Consider the following 16,316-nt stretch of genomic DNA (forward strand, 5'->3'; position numbering starts at 1 on the left):
GAAGGCAAACAGTTTCTTTCCATTGTTTGAAAAGGTCATCAGATCAGACTCTCACTTTTATGGTGTAAATGAAGAGTAATGCCCTTAATATGAGGATGAAGATAGATAGATAGATAGATAGATAGATAGATAGATAGATAGAATTTAAATACTTCAAGGTGTGGCATATGACTCTGAGTGCTCTTGCCATCTGCTGGGGATCTATGATTTATTTTAAAATGCTTTCTTTCCCCTGCTGCGGCATTAAACAATATCACAAACAACAGGGACAACTGACCAGCTAAGGGTGGAAACACAGAAAATGACTGTGCACAGGTAGTTTCTGTCTAAAACATGCAGTGATCTCATTGGATAACCTTGAATAATATTTGCTGTCTAAGCTGTTTTACTAACAGTCATTTCAGGTGATAATTGTGATAATAGTAGGCAAAATAAATTTCAGACAGAAGTTTGTTTAGATGTTGCAGTCCCTTGAGGAAAAATCTCTTTAAAAGGGAGCCCAGCACTGTCACCTGTGGATGAAATGGGGGAAGAGGGAGCCTGCAGCTGTGGAAGGACTCCATTGCTGAGGGAGCTCTCTGCCACTGTCTATTGGAGAGCAAAGGGAATTGACTAGATAGACCTGGCCTCATTTGCACTTCACTTACATGACAGTGTGGAGCATTTTGTTTAAAGTGGAGTTCAGTTTTGAGTTGGAGGGGATAAAGTGCAATTGACCTTGTTGGGAGCTAGAAGGACAGGACATCAGCATCTAACATGCCTGAGGTTGCCCTCACAAAGATATCTGTCAGGCACGGTGCAGCAAGAGAGTCTGGACAGAGCTAGAAGAAGGAAAAAAAGAGTTTAAAGGCAGCTACTTGTGCCTGTTGAGTTGTGAGGCCTTTCTCAAGAGCCCTAAGCACCACTGATCTCTTCCCAAGAGCCAAGCTGAGACTGTTGGGCAGCGCAGAACAGTGGCAGGTGAGTTGATGGTCATAGGAGGAACAAATCAGCAATGGCAGCAGCTCCAAAGGGAAGGGTGGGGCAGAGAGGCTGCGCCAGCAGCTTCTTGGAGGCAGTGGATGGCTCAGGCAATGGATGGCAAAGGTGGTAGCTTTAAGTGGACAAACGGCAGCAGAGCTGGTCAGCTTGCACTGAAGCCACAGAGAAAAAACAGCAGCCAGCCCAAGGGACACTGGTGAAGGCCTCCTTGTCCAGCAAGGAAAGCTGACATCACTCCAGCTGGGTTAGGAAACAGAACATCCCACGCATCCTTGACCAGCTACAATCCTGGGACTTCTCCAATCCTGGACAACAAATTGTGAGGGCAGAGCTAGGGAATAGGGAATTGGCCAGAACACAAGCTGAAGGAGGATTGAGGTTGGATCTACTTTTGAGATACCCAGGGGGAGTTTCACATTATAGAACTTTTTAATTTATGAATTGCTGGTTTCCCTAAATCCAGTCTGTTGCCTTCCTTCCACCTATCCACCCCAAATAAAGTTCTCTCTGTTGTAACCCCTGTATTTGGGACTTGTCAGGTGGAAGACTTGCCCATCAAGAGGGTCCAGGCGATGTATATCATTTCCTAGTTTTCTGAGTGGTGATTGAAGCTGGTGTGAATGAAGTCTTTAAGGAAACCCATAACAAAATTGAAGCCACTCCTTTGGGCTGCTGACACCATCTGGCAGAGAGGGTCAGATACCAAATGGTTCAATTGGTTTTGCTTGCCAGGCTTTAGTAAAAATATTGAAAATGTCGGGGTATATACTTCTAAAAGTATGGTGTGAATTGTTTTTTCGTTTGTTATTTACAAACCTACTCTATCCCTCACCCAGACATTAGAAAATTGGGAAATGCTTTGTCGGGTTCCAGACCCATCTTGAGAGAATTGTCTGGATATCCGTAGGTTGTTGACCTAGCTTCCAGGGACCAGACCCCAACGGCCCTCCCTCTGATGGAAAAGACTCAAATCTAGGGTGATTAGCCATGAATACACGTACTTGTAAAGTTAATTATCAAACAGTTGAAATGAACAATTCGTTGTTATCAAGAAGGTTAAGTGGGAAAGAAGGTACTACTCAATGTGACTAAGGGTGGCAGAATCAGACAGTTCACACACAAACCAGCCAAAGTAGAAGTAACTTGTAGTTAAAAGTGAATACTGAGTCCTTACATTCATACTCAGACTTTCCTCATCAATACTCATGCAAAACTCCCATTGGATGTTCCTGAGTAAGGATATTTTGTACAGAGGTTAAAGCTCTTGGCTAGAACCATTGCAATCTGTCAGGAGCAGAAATGATAATTAACAAAATCATAGATAGATAGATAGATAGTCCTATTTCTACAACCCTTTTACAAATCAATGGTGTTACTCATGGAGGATTTTGCCCACATCTTAATCAGCCAAGAAGAGTCATGAATCACAATTGTAGGAGAAAGTTGATTAATCTGGACTTCATAGTAATTTTTTTCTAAAACAAGCAAACAAACAAACAAACAAACAAACAAACAGAGGCCAGATTTTTAAAGATATTTAGGAACCTACTGGGAATTTCCAAAGCATCTAAGTGACTAACCCAACTGAGTTGAAGAACATTTAGAAAAAGCTTCAATGTATCTTCTGTATTTGACATTTTTAATTTTTACCTTGTTCTACTTTCTAAAGGAAATGTCAGCCATGGAGCCAATAAGAAAAGTAAACCACACAGGAGTGAAAGAATTCATCCTGCTGGGGTTTGGAAGAGGTCTGTGGTTCCAGATTGTCCCCTTTGTGATGTTCCTGGTGATTTATATAATAACCGTGCTGGGAAACACCATCCTGGTCCTCATCATTAGAGCTGACTCTCACCTTCATACCCCCATGTACTTCTTCCTCAAGAATCTGTCCTTCTTAGACTTCTGCTGCTCTTCCTCTGTTGCCCCCAGAGCCATGGTAAGCTTCCTAGCAGGGAGTAAAGCCATTTCCTACAATGGATGTGCCACCCAATTCTTCTTCATCACTGTCTTCCTCACCACTGAAGCATTTCTGCTTGCAGTGATGGCGTATGATCGATACTCCGCCATCTGCAACCCACTCTTGTATTCCGTTACCATGTCCAAGTGGGTTTGCGTTCAACTGGTTGCAGGGTCGTATCTCTGCGGCTGTGTGAATTCAATGGTGCAAACAGGTTTCACCTTTACACTGAACCATTGTGGGTCTAATGAGATTGATCATTTCTTCTGTGACGGCCCTCCCCTGGTTAGTCTCTCCTGCAGTGACAAGTATGTCAATTATCTTGTGATGTTTACCTTCTGCGGCCTCATCATAGTGACCACTGCCCTGATTGTGCTCATCTCCTATGTCTATGTCATCTCCGCCATCCTCAGGATTCGCTCTGCTGAAGGCAGACACAGAGCCTTCTCCACCTGCACCTCCCATATGATGGTTGTGACTTTATTTTATGGGTCCACTGCTTTGATGTATGCCCAGCCCACTAGGCTAGCTTCTCTGTTTCCAAGGAAAGCGATGTCTGTGTTTTATACCCTTTTTGTTCCCATGTTGAATCCCTTCATCTACAGCCTTAGAAACAAGGAAGTGAAAGATTCTTTAAGGATCGTGGGCAAGAAATGTTTGAAAAAATGAACAGTCTTTGAAGATAGAGATGAAACACGGTGGGTCAAGGTATCATGCACAGCAATGACAAATTCTGACCACATATTTATTTTTTATTGGGCATAGTTTTTGTGCAAGTACAAACAAATTAATCATTGCAATCCACAGTACCTATCTATCTATCTATCTATCTATCTATCTATCTATCTATCTATCTATCTTTGTTCTGTGTGTCCATCTCTCCTACACTTTCTGTCTCTCTCCACTTACCTGTCCAACTGACCTGTGGAATTCATTATCTTTGGATATTATTTAGTCACATGAATATTTTCAAAATTCTAAAATATATTGACATGTATAGTGACTTCGTGCTTAGGGATACCAGTCAGCTACTGCCTGTCTGAGTTAGGAATACACTTTTTCTATGATTTATCATACAATTCTCCTGTCTTTGAAACAGCTATTTCTGGCTATCATTGGAGACAGGATAGTGCTGCATGGCAATTCATTTGTTCTTATAACATTCCAGAACACCAATCATAAAATATATTTCAAGCAATAAAGAATTTCTATATATTTCTCCATACTTTGAATAGGAATGACCTCATTACAAATCTATAGATAATGTAAATTGGTTTAGCTAATTCTCTGTATCTACATTGATTTACATCACCTCAAGTTCTGGTCCTTGAATTATCATTGATTCTCTGTTGAGGTAGCTGACTGGAAATGGTGAACAATGTGACACCTGTATCAGATAATGGAAACTGATAGAGTCCATGATAAAACTGGATCACCTATATACAACCCTCCTATGTCATGTGTGCAACACAGCTCAGTAAAGCAAGTGGTCTTCTTTCAAATCTCACTCTTATTTGTGTAAATCTCACTCTTATTTGTGTAAAGCATTCATCCATCCAGATGTAAGTCACTAGTAGATCTGATTCTCCTCTCATTGATCCTGATATAAATCAAGAGTAATGTCACTGGAGTCAGTGGGCATGATTCCCCCCTCATTCACACTGATGTAAATTAGGAGTCATTCCACTAAAGTTGCATTGTTCTAAAGTGTGTGTATAGGGAAGGAGAAACCAAAATACCCCAAAATACCATTCCCCTCCCTCTAATCGTTGAGACCGCTTCTCATGTAAAATTGGCATGGAACCGAGAAGCCCTGAATTTTTTCTCCCCCGCTCTAACTCATTGCTTGGCTTTCTCCATCTCAGTGCCAAGAACAAAACTCACCAGCCGTGGGATTGCCTCTTCTTTGGAGGCCAGTCAAAGGTCCAATTTTTCCACAATGTCCCAGTCAGCCTCCTTGTGCCGTCCCAGCACAGGAGCGAATTTGCAAAGGCTCTAATGTTGACCTGGCTCATGTAAACACATGTAGAGACTGAAATGCGCTGTGAACTTATTAATGACTCCTCTTGTGGAAGAATCCCCAAATCTCCGAAGTGGCAACTTCCTTAATTGTACCTACTAAAATTCAAGAAGATTTCAGTGACTCTTTTCTCCTAGCACCAGCCTTAGTCGGGGTCAATAAGCATATAAGGGGAAGATTTCTGGGTCTATCTTCTTCTTTGCATCGAATATTCTTCCCCCCCTGCCCAGGACTGCAGTGATCAGCTCTGAGGTTTGACTTCCCCACGTCATCCTTTGGAGGCAGCCGGCTCTGAGGTCACAGACATGGCAGGTCATGTAAGGGTATGGACTTTTGATTCAAATGGTGTGCAATGTGATAGCAGGGAGAGATATTGTTATTATAAGGAGGGCAGATGCTCAGAGACCCCACTGATAAAGAAAGAACAACCTGGTCAGGGGGACAGTATTTAGCACTCACTGAGTGAATACTCCTCTAAAGGGGTCTGCAGATGTTATCTGAGATTCCAGAGGAGTCTGAGTGAGTTAGGAGGAAGAACAGATCACAGACACATTGCTACCAGGGTTGTCTGAGGTCTTCCTGTGCCTGGCTCTCTCAGACCAGGTTTCCTCCATAGCAGAGCTTTAAGAGGCTCAAATCTGAGAGAGATGTCACAGGGGCAGGGTGGAGGTGTGAATGAAACTGAGAAAGGACCCAGGAAAATGTCCAGATAAAACCAGAATGAGATTCTCACCGTGGGCTTCTTGTCTTTAGAACAGCTTACCCTTTTTGATCTGTCTAGCAGCTGGGATTTCAAAGCTCCCAAAATTTCAGAAGGAGCTGGGCACTTAACTCCTTTCATCTGCTTGGAAACTCCCAGCCTAAAAGTGCCTGACATGTTCAAAAGCCACTTGTCTATCAACGATCAAGATGCATCCCATGCTATCACAGTGTGCATCTTTGTCCCTTTGATTGACTTCAGCATAGACAGAGATTTATGGATCTCCTACACCAGCTGACCTAACAACTGCAGTCACTTAGTTCAGCCAGTAATAAATAAAAATTGGGACTTGAATAGCAATGAAATAAACATTAACATTTTTTCTCATTTCAAAAAAAATCCCCATGAAAAATGTTTGAAACAAAAATATCAGTTTTTCCCTTTGAAAGATTTTCCTGGAAATAACGTCTTTTTTCAAGCAACTCTAAAGATTTTCTGAAATTTTAATGGAAATTGGGTGTCCATATCCTCTGTGTGCTAAGCACATCCATGGAAATCATTATGCATTCACAATTTTTAAATGCTGGTATTTAACGTTCAGCAGCAGAATCCATGGGCACTGAAACACTGCGACCCAACTTTACCGAGGTGACCCCCTGCTTTTGCGAGATCAGTCAGTGAGATAGAACCTCTTTGGTTAATGAGCTACTACTATGAAAGGGAAAAGTGTTCAGCATCACTGATATTGAGGCCATCCAGTCAGCATCTGCTTCCCTTAATTTAGGGGTGGTTCTCAAGTATTTCTGTTCCAGCTACCCTCTCATCTAGGTAGGAACTTACTTCCATTTAGCCATATGTATAGGTCAATCTGCTCACAGTGATCTGACATTTGTTTGTGACGGTCAAGTGGAGAACCCCTGGACTCTGAGAATCTCTGCTTAAGTGCCACCCCTTGCAACCTACATCCTTCCCAATGCAGAGCCTCTAGGCCCCAAGAAGACTCTGCGCACCTTGTGAGCACTACACCATGAGGGCTACAGGAAGATTAACGCAGACTGCGGTTAGCTAGCAATTGTTTGGTGAGCAAACCACTCCTCTTCACTCCCAAGTGCCCCATGCAGATCCACAAGTGGCTAGCTTTTAGGGTCTGCTGAAGCAGGGTTCCCCTGCAATGGGGCTGAGGAGAGAGTGTTTAATTTAGGAAAACAAGGAACTAACCAAATCCAATGTCTTTCTTAATGTGGAGTTAAAATTGATTCAATAGCAGTAATTTAAAGGTGGGGAAAATATAAGAACCTTTTATTAACTGTTATTATTATTCAGTGCGCAGGTATACTTTATGGCCACAAAATGGAACAGCAGAATTCACCACCACAGTGACAGAATCTGTCCTGAGCTGCAGCGATTTCACTTCATTATCTTCTCCATAGTCTACCTGACAATCTGTTTGGGAAACTTCACCATCATCACCACCATGATCTCCAATCACCAACTCCACATCCCCATGTACTTCCTTTTGGCAAACCTGGCTTTGTTCGATATTAGTGACTCTACACTTAGTGTGCTGAAGATGTTGTCAAGTCTCCTCTCCCAGCACAAAACCATCTCCTTCAATGAGTGCATCCTCCAGATGTTCTTCTTCCACTTCATTGCTGGCACTATGGTCTTTTTACTTGTAGTGGTGGCTGCCAATAGGTTCGTGGCCATTCATAAACCATTGGATACTTGATTATCATGAACGGGGGTGTGTGCATGGGGCTAGTGGCAGACACATGGCTGGGTGGGTTGGTTCACTCTGCTATTCAAATTGAACTGATCCTCCATTTACCATTCTGTGGGCCAAACATCCTGGAAAATTTCTACTGTGATGTCCTACAAGTCATCAAACTGATCTGCACTGACACCTACCTCTTTGATCTGATGATGGTCTCCCAAAGTGGGATGCTTGCCATAATTATCTTCATTCTCCTGCTCATTTTGTAGACCATTATATAGGTTAAGATCAGGACACAACTCATGGAAGGGAAGCGCAAGTCTCTGTTCACCTGTGGAACCCAGATCATCGTTCTGTGTTTAATGTTCATCCTCTCCATCTTCATCCATGCTCAGCCTTTCCAGAAATTCCCATGGACAAGCTGGTCTCAGTCCTTTACACTGTAATCACCCCGATGCTGAACTCGATGATCTACACACTGAGGAATGCTAGGATGAAGAAGGCCATAAGGAGACTGGTAAGCAGAATGCTCTTCTCAGGGAGGAAAAGAAAGACATAATTTTTTTAAATTATTACTTCAATTTGTTATTATCAAGATTCATAAACTTGTACAGTGTTAACAAATTTTATTCAGAATCTGTGTTTGTTCTCTTTATAAGAGGGAAGTGTTAGTATTATACAAGGCACTGGTGAGACATCATCTAGAATACTGTGTGCAGTTCTGGTCTCCCATGTTTAAGAATGGGAATGGAATGGAACAGGTACTGAGAAGGGCTACTAGGATAATCCAAGGAATGGAAAGCCTGCCTTATGAGAGGCAACTGAAAGAGCTTTGCTTATTTAGCCTCACCAAAAGAAGGCTGAGGGGAGATATTATTGTTCTCTATTAATTCATCAGAGGGATAAATACCAGGGAGGGAGAGGAATTATTTAGGTTAAGGGCCAATATGAACACAAGAACACATGGATATAAATTGGCCATCAACAAGCCTAGGCTTGAAATTAGGTGAAGGTTTCTTACCATCAGAAGAATGAAGTTCTGGAACAGTCTCCCAAGGAAAGCAGTGGGTGCAAAAAACCTAACCAGCTTCAAGATGAACTTGATAAGTTTGTGGATGAGGTGGGAATGTGAGACTGCCTATAATGGTACGTAGCTGATCTGTGACTGCTAGCAGCAAATATCTCCAATGTCTGGTGATGGGACTCTAGATGGGGAGGCCTCTGAGTTACTACAGAGAATTCTTTCCCAGATGTCTGCTTGGTGGGTTTTGCTCAGGGTCTAACTGATCACCATATCTGGAGTGAGAAAGGAATTTTTTCCTGGGTTTTATTGACAGAGACACTGGTTTTTCGCCTTCCTCTGCAGCACAGAGCAGGTGCAGCTTTAAACTAGTGTAAATGGTGAATTCTCTGTAACTTGAAGTCTGTAAATCATGATTTGGGGACTTCAGTAGCTTAGACAGAGATTAGGGATCTGTTACAGGAGTGGGTGGGTGAGGTTCTGTGGCCTGCAATGTGCAGGAGGTCAGACTAGATAATAACAATGGTCCCTTCTGAACTTGGGACCACAGGATCCTATAGGGGTGGAGGGTCCCAGTCTGAGTCAAGCCAGGACCCAAGGTTCAGGCCTGCCTTCTTTACGGTGTAGATACAGTCCCATGGGGGTCTGTCTACACTGCAGTTAAACAACCCAAAATGGGGGGGGGTCTGGGGTCCAGCCCTGTCAAGGCGTGCCCCCCACTCTGAACTTTAGGGTACAGCTGGGCAAGGAGGGATAGCTCAGTGGTTTGAGCATTGGCCTGCTAAACCTAGGGCTGTAAGTTCAATCCTTGAGGGGGCCACTTAGGGATCTAGGGCAAAAAATTGGTCCTGCTAGTGAAAGCAGGGGGCTGGACTCAATGACTTTTCAAGGTTCTCTTCCAGTTCTAGGAGACTGGTGTATCTCCAATTATTATTTTTTTTATTATTATGAATAACCCCTCATTTTTACCAGCTTAGGCAAAACAGTCACTGCTACCACCAAATATTTTAAAAAAACAGTTCAGGGAGAGCTATTTGGGAACTCTGATTTCCCCCAAATATTTCCCCTGGTCTTATCCCCCTTTTCCTGGCAGGATTTGACTAATGTCCCTCCCCTAAGTCTCTATACCCTTTCTCCTGGGTAGACTCAAGAAAATTCCACCCACCAATTCCTGGCGAGCCCAGATCCAAAATCCTTGTATCTTAAAACGAGGAAAAATCAATCAGGTTCTTAAAAGAAGACTTGTAATTAAAGAAAAAACAAGGTGAAAGGAATATCTCTATGAGATAAGAAAGCAAGATAATTGCACAGACAACAGATTCAAAACACAGAGGATTTAAAGTTACACAGAAACCCAGTTTGATTCTCTCTCTATTTTGCAAAAGAAATTACAAATAGAAATAAAAGTAATTTAACACATTCCTTCTCTAATTACTCACTACCCTGTTAGGAGTGTGATGGTTCCTTCTCCCTGTTTTGCAAAAGCCCACACAGCACAGACCAAGACTTTTCCCCTCCTCCCTCTTTGAAAGTATCTTATCTTCTTATTGGTCCTTCTGGTCAGGTGTCAGCTAGGTTATGCGAGCTCCTTAACCCTTTATAGGTAAAAGAGGAATTAACCCTTAACTGTCTCTTTATGACATGCCCCCCAAATCATAGACAGTGCTGGACCACACTGGTTGTGATTTCTTCCTAGAACTTTAGGAGAAAACAGATTAATAAAACACATGCACCTTTACATATACTACTGATTATGTAAAAACTAACAATATTTTTCACATTTCAAGGACTTTTTAAACTAGTTGATTCTGGGAAACTTTCACGGGAGAGTGCATCAGCCACTTGGTTAGAAACTCCTGAAATGTGTTGTATTTCAAAATCAAAATCTTGGAGAGCTAAACTCCACCGAAGTTTTTTGTTATTTCCCTTGGCGATATGAAGCCATTTTAGCGCAACATGGTTTGTTTGTAGTTGGAAATGCCGTCCCCAAACGTATGAGTGGTGAATTCACAGCTGTCATTCTCAGCAATGTCTGTGATTCATCCACTTATCAGGACCTCTCCATTGCATGGTACAGGGCAGCAAAAGGAGAGTGGGGTAGAGAGCTACAGCTCAGGAACCCCTTGGTGCAATGACTCGAGATTTAAATCACTAGCACTCCCCTATCCCACCGTGATACCATCATACCAAACTTGAAAACAATCTGAGTGACCATTTGGATTTTAGAGCACTTACAAGAGTTAAGCTTTAAAGCACACAACATGGCTGGAATGGAAAGCCGTGGCCCTTTCTCTGTGCTGGTGAACATGGATGGCTCAAAGTGTACCTTTCCTTAAACACAATGAGGGATCCAAAGCCTGAGTGAATAAACTGGGAAGACTGAGGCTTTTTTGACTAGTGTCACATTAATGGTCTGAACTCCAGCACTGTGCACAAAAAATGCCCTAGAAACTTTTTGTCTCTGCAAACCCCTTAGCTTAAATAACTTTTTTAAAAAATGCTTTGTCCCCCGGGACTTTTATCTGTGTGACTTTTGCGCCGGAGTGAAGGATCCAGCAATCAGCCATCTAACATTTCTTAAAAGTAGTAAGTGTTTAGAGAAGGAATGTATTAGATGAGGTTTATTTTCTTTTGCAACTTTGTTTTGCATAAAAGGGAAAATCAAATTGGGTTTCTTTGTGTAACTTTAAGGTTTTTGCTGAAAGGGACGTCCTTTGTGTTTTGCATCTGTTGTCTGTGAGAGCAGCTTGCATTGCTAATCTCACACAGGTTTTCCTTTCACCTTTTTTCTTTAATTAAAAGTCTTCTTTTAAGAACCTGATAGATATTTCCTTGTTTTAAGATCCAAGGGTTTTTTGGATCTGTGCTCACCAGGAATTGGTGGAAGGTGAATCAATCTCAATCCTGCCAGGTAAAGGGGGAGAAAGACTGGGGAAATATTTGAGGGGAAGACAGAGTTTCCAAATGACTCTCCCATAAATGGTTGTTTAAATTATTTGGTGGTGACAGCTGCTAGATCTAAGCTTGTAAATAAACTTAGGGGTTATTTCATGCAGGTCCCCACATCTGTACCCTACAGTTTAGAGTGGGGGTGACACCTTGACAGGACTTTTATGTTTGTTTAGCATCTCTGACATACCAGCAACTGGTATGAATTTAACATTTTAAAATGTCATGCAACATTGCACCTGTAGCCTAATGAGCTCTCAGGGTTGTTTGAGGTAAGAAAAAAAGGCAATTGCTGACAAAGGAAGCAAACAAGAAAGAGAAGTTGGATCATTCATCCCCAGACAAACTGACGATCAGCCAGGGAAAATCTTAGCAACACTGAATTCCTCCAAATTTCTGCCCTGGTGGAAATGAATCACAGCATAACCTTTAAAAGTTATGTTCTTGTAATTGATCCCATGGGACAAAGAACTAAGAATGCACAAATGGGTTCAGTACTTGTGACTCAACTTTGGTTTAAACTCACAGGCAAAGAATATGGATTTAAAACTGTGCAATGGGCGAGTTTCTCAGTTGGTTTAAATCAGCCATTGCTCCATCAGAAACAAAAGGGAAGATCCCCAGTTGTGAAAGACAGTGGAACTTTATCAGTACACACCAGCTGAGGATCTGGTCCTTAGTTTTTAGTATGTGCTTATGAGTTTATCTTAATAACCTAATTCAACCAGCCAGGGCAGGCTGAGTTGATGGCTCGGTTCCTCTGATGGCTGCATCCCAAGAGCTGTTGATACAATGCAAGGGAACAACATCTCTGATCCGGCAGCAGTAATGATGTGGCATTAATGAAGGAACAGGCTATTCCAGGACAGCTGTGTTTCTGGTGCCACTGGGCTCCGAGCTATTCCAGGTCACGTAATGGTACCATAAATATATTTTTTTATTCTGCCAACCTTGGGACACCCTTTGTGCTTCAGCCCTGCCTTGTTTTTAGCCACTGTGTGAGATCCAGGGCAGGTGCTCTTCCCCTCCCAGGGATTGGGCTCAGCTAGGGCCCGTAGTCAGGGTGGTTTGCTCCAGAGGTGAGAGCAGAGCTGGGTTCACAGTCCTCGGGACCATATTCAGACATTTAGCCCCAGAGCAGGGACATCCTGTGCTGTGACCATCTCTGGAGCCTGCACAAACTGCGATCAGCTCTAGAGATAGGAGGGGCTTTCAGTTCCTCATGCTATTTAGCCCATCACTTCTCGGCCAGAAGGAGAGCAGGGAGCATTCATCTGTGGAGTGGATCCCTGTTTGCTGGGAACTGCAGAGAGACCCAGCAACTCCAGTGGAAGGACATGGAAAGGGCTGTGGGCTAAAACAGTGATGGGAGCATGAGAGACAGACAGATCAATAATGTCAAAATAATCAGAACCCTGGAGGATCAAGTGCTTCGCTAGCTGTGAGAAATTCCACAAAAATCTCCATCGTAAATTTGCTTTTTCAACTAAATATGTTGGTATATTAATATACAGTGCAGATTTAAGAATATAAATATGCATGGCAGTCAGAACTCTTGAAGACTTTTACTATTATTTTAATCTGGCACCAGTCAGACTTATTTATTTGTATATTTTGTAGCAGCAAAAATAGACTTTTCATCGAAACTGGGAAAACCCAAACATTGTTTGTCATTCTGGGAAGTGAGAACAAGGCAATTTTAGGTAAGAGCTGTTGAAAACTGAAAAGTTTTAGCCTGTGTTATCCTTGAAAAACAAAATCCATATGGAAGATAAGAGATTTTCCATGAACATGTGTTCAGTTCAAAACCCAATTTTCCTTTGAGATAACTAAAGCCAAAAAAGTCTGATTGTCCTTAATTGGAAACTTAGATACGTGCTAGGATGCAGAACATTAATATTGTCTATTCAGATTAAAATTTCACTCTCATTTTCATCTGTCCCATCCTCTATTACTGGGTTTCTCAAACAGGGATCGCCACTTGTGTAGGGAAAGCCCCTGGCAGGCCGGGTTGGTGTGTTTACCTGCCCTGTCCACAGGTCCGGCCGATCGCAGCTCCCACTGGCCGCGGATTGCTGCTCCGGGCCAATGGGGGCTGCTGAAGCAGCGGCCAGTAAGTTCCCAGGCCCACGTTGTTTCCAGCAGCTCCCATTGGCCCGGAGCAGTGATCTGCGGCCAGTGGGAGCCATGATTGGCTGGACATGCGGACGGGACAGATAAACATACAGCCCACCAGAGCTTTCACTACAAAAGCAGCGACTCCTGTTTGAGAAACCCTGCTCTATTATTTCATTTACAAAGGGATAGTTGCAGGATGGTTAATCTGAGTGAGATGCAAAGTTAAAGCCAGAATATGTTTTAAACATACTAACAACTTGAAGCAAAAACACAGAGTCAAAGCTCCCAGCCAAAACCTTTCCATCTTGACTATGCCCTCGGACATATCCACTGTATTCTCTGTCCCACAGTGCAGCCAGCTAAGCAGCAATGCTGTCGAGAGGTGCTCAGAACATACACATAGTAAGACACTGGCCATCCACCCAACAGCTCCCAGTCTTAGAAGACAAGCCAGAGAAAGGAGTGTGGGGAATCAGTAGTACAGAGAGGGGAAGTGACTGGACCAAGGTCACACAGCAGGTCAATGGCAGAGCCCAGAACAGAACCCAAGTCTCCTACCTGTACAGACAAAAAGTCACAGAGGGAAAGGATACAGCACAGTAATGGAGGGATACTACTAGTCCATCATAACCCAGAGATGGAAATACAATGGGATTTGGAGCCATAAATAATAAGAACATAAGAACAGCCATACTGGCTCAGACCAATGCTCCATCTAGCCCAGTATCCTCTACGTAACAGTGGCTGGTGCCTGATGCTTTAGAGGGAATGAACAGAACAGGGAAATTATCAAATGATCCATCCTATGTTGCCCATTCCCAGCTTCTGGTAAACAGCGGTTTAGGAACACCCAAAGCATGGGATTGCATCCTGACCATCTTGGCTAATAGCCATTGATGGACCTATCTAATTCTTGTTTTTAACCTGGTTATACTTTCAGCCTTCACAAAATCCCCTGACAATGAGTTCAAAAAGTTGACTGCATTATGTGAAGAAAATTTTCATTTTGTTTGTTTTAAGCCTACTGCCAATTAATTTCATTTGGTGATCCTTGGTCCTTCCGTTCTGTGAAGGGGTAAATGCCACTTCTCTATTCACTCTTTCCACAACATGCATGATTTTATAGACATTTATCATATCCTCCTTATTCATCTCTTTTCTAACCTAAACAGTACCAATCTCTTTATATCTCCTCATATGGAAGCTGTTCAATGCCCCTAATCATTTTTGTTGCTCTTCTCAACAATATATCTTTCAAATTCAAATATATCTTTCTTTTTTAGTCAAACACAGCTGTATATAGTATTCAAGGTATAGGTGTACAATAGATTTATATACTGGCAGTATATTTTCAGCTTTATTATCTATCCCTTTCCTCAGGTTTCCTAACATCTTGTTAGCTTTTTTCGCTGCCACTGAACAGCAAGCAGATGTTTTCAAAGAACGAGCCACAATGAATCCAACATCTTGCTTGAGTAGTACTAGCTAAATTAGACCCCATCATTTTATCTGTATAGTTAGGATTATGTTTTCCAATATGCATTACTATGTATTTATCAATATTGAATTCCATCTGTCATTTGGTTGCCCATTCACCCAGTTTTGTGAGATCTCTTTTTGGCTCTTCTCTGTCAGCTTTGGACTTAACAATCCTGAGTAATTTTGTATTGTCTGCAAATTTTGCCACCTCATTATTCGCTCCATTTATGAATTTGTTTAACAGCACACGTCTGGAGTGCAGATTCTTGGGGAGCCCAGCTATTTACCTCTCTCTGTTATGAAAACTGAATATTTATTCCTATCCTTTGTTCCCTATATTTTAGCAAGTTACTAATCCATGAGAGAACCTTCCCTCTTATCTGATGACTACTTACTTTGCTTAAGAGCTGTAAGTTTGGGACTTTGTCGAAAGCTTCCTGAAAGTCCAAGTACCCTATATTAACTGGATCACTTTACAGTAGCTACCCTGCAGTCATCTGTTGCAGAGGCTGATTGAAATGTTGCTTTGTTTACCACATTTAGTAGTTTTTTGCAATTTCATATTTGAGTTCCTTCAGATTCTTGGGTGACTACAATCTGGACCTGGAGACTCATTCCTGTTTGTTCCAAAACCTCCTCTATTGACACCTCAGTCTGGGACAGTTCCTCAAATTTGTCACTGAAAAATTATCGCTTTTGTGTGGGAATTTCCCTCATGTCCTCTGCAGTGAAGACGAATGCAAATAATTCATTTAGTGTCTCTCCAATGGCCTTGTCTTCCCTGAGAGCTCCTTTTGCATCTTGACCATCCAGCAACCTCACTCATTGTTTGACAAACTTCCTGCTTCCAAAATACTCAAGAAAAATCGCTTAGTTTTTGTGTCTTTTGTTAGTTGCTTTTCACATTCTTTTCTTTCCTGCCTAATTCTACTTTTACACTTCTCTTGCCACAAATCAATGTGTAAAGAGGTAGCTGACTATTTATGTGGTGTTGGGGTAGAATCATTACAGACAAGCTGCCACGTAAGGGGCAAAAGGAATCAATGTTGAATTTCTCTGGAAAGTGGGAATCACTATTTCAGCATTGCTATCAGTATTAGCCATGTTAGTATTTATATTTCATGCCCAAATTTAGAGCCTTCTGTTTCTCATAATAGGGTACCATACAGGCTAGAAATGTTGGATTTGAGCTGTATTTTTTTCCAGCTTTCATACCACTTGGCCAGATCCTCAGATGGTGTAAACTTGCCTGCCTACCTTATCTTTAGAGGTGATAATCCAGTATTCACTGATGTGATAATGCATCTCATTAGTGCTCTGACTCACAGGGGAAAGGAGCACTGTCAACTCCTAGTCCTAGGAAGTGACAAGAACTGT

The 16,316-nt window shown here is 42.2% G+C and overlaps 1 protein-coding gene across 1 annotated transcript; it reads left to right on the forward strand.

The window, feature by feature from the left end:
• The first annotated feature begins 2,662 nt into the window (after positions 1 to 2,662).
• On the forward strand, positions 2,663 to 3,607 carry LOC115638039 (olfactory receptor 12-like). Its single transcript, XM_030539637.1, has one exon. It carries the CDS (start codon positions 2,663 to 2,665, stop codon positions 3,605 to 3,607), a length of 945 nt encoding a protein of 314 aa, XP_030395497.1.
• The last annotated feature ends 12,709 nt before the right edge of the window (positions 3,608 to 16,316 follow it).

The sequence above is a fragment of the Gopherus evgoodei genome, chromosome 21 (assembly GCF_007399415.2).
Source record: "Gopherus evgoodei ecotype Sinaloan lineage chromosome 21, rGopEvg1_v1.p, whole genome shotgun sequence".
Lineage (NCBI taxonomy): Eukaryota > Metazoa > Chordata > Testudines > Testudinidae > Gopherus > Gopherus evgoodei.

Excerpts from the sequence above, each read along its gene's own strand:
- LOC115638039 (XM_030539637.1), top strand. The coding sequence starts at position 2,663 with ATGGAGCCAATAAGAAAAGTAAACCACACAGGAGTGAAAGAATTCATC.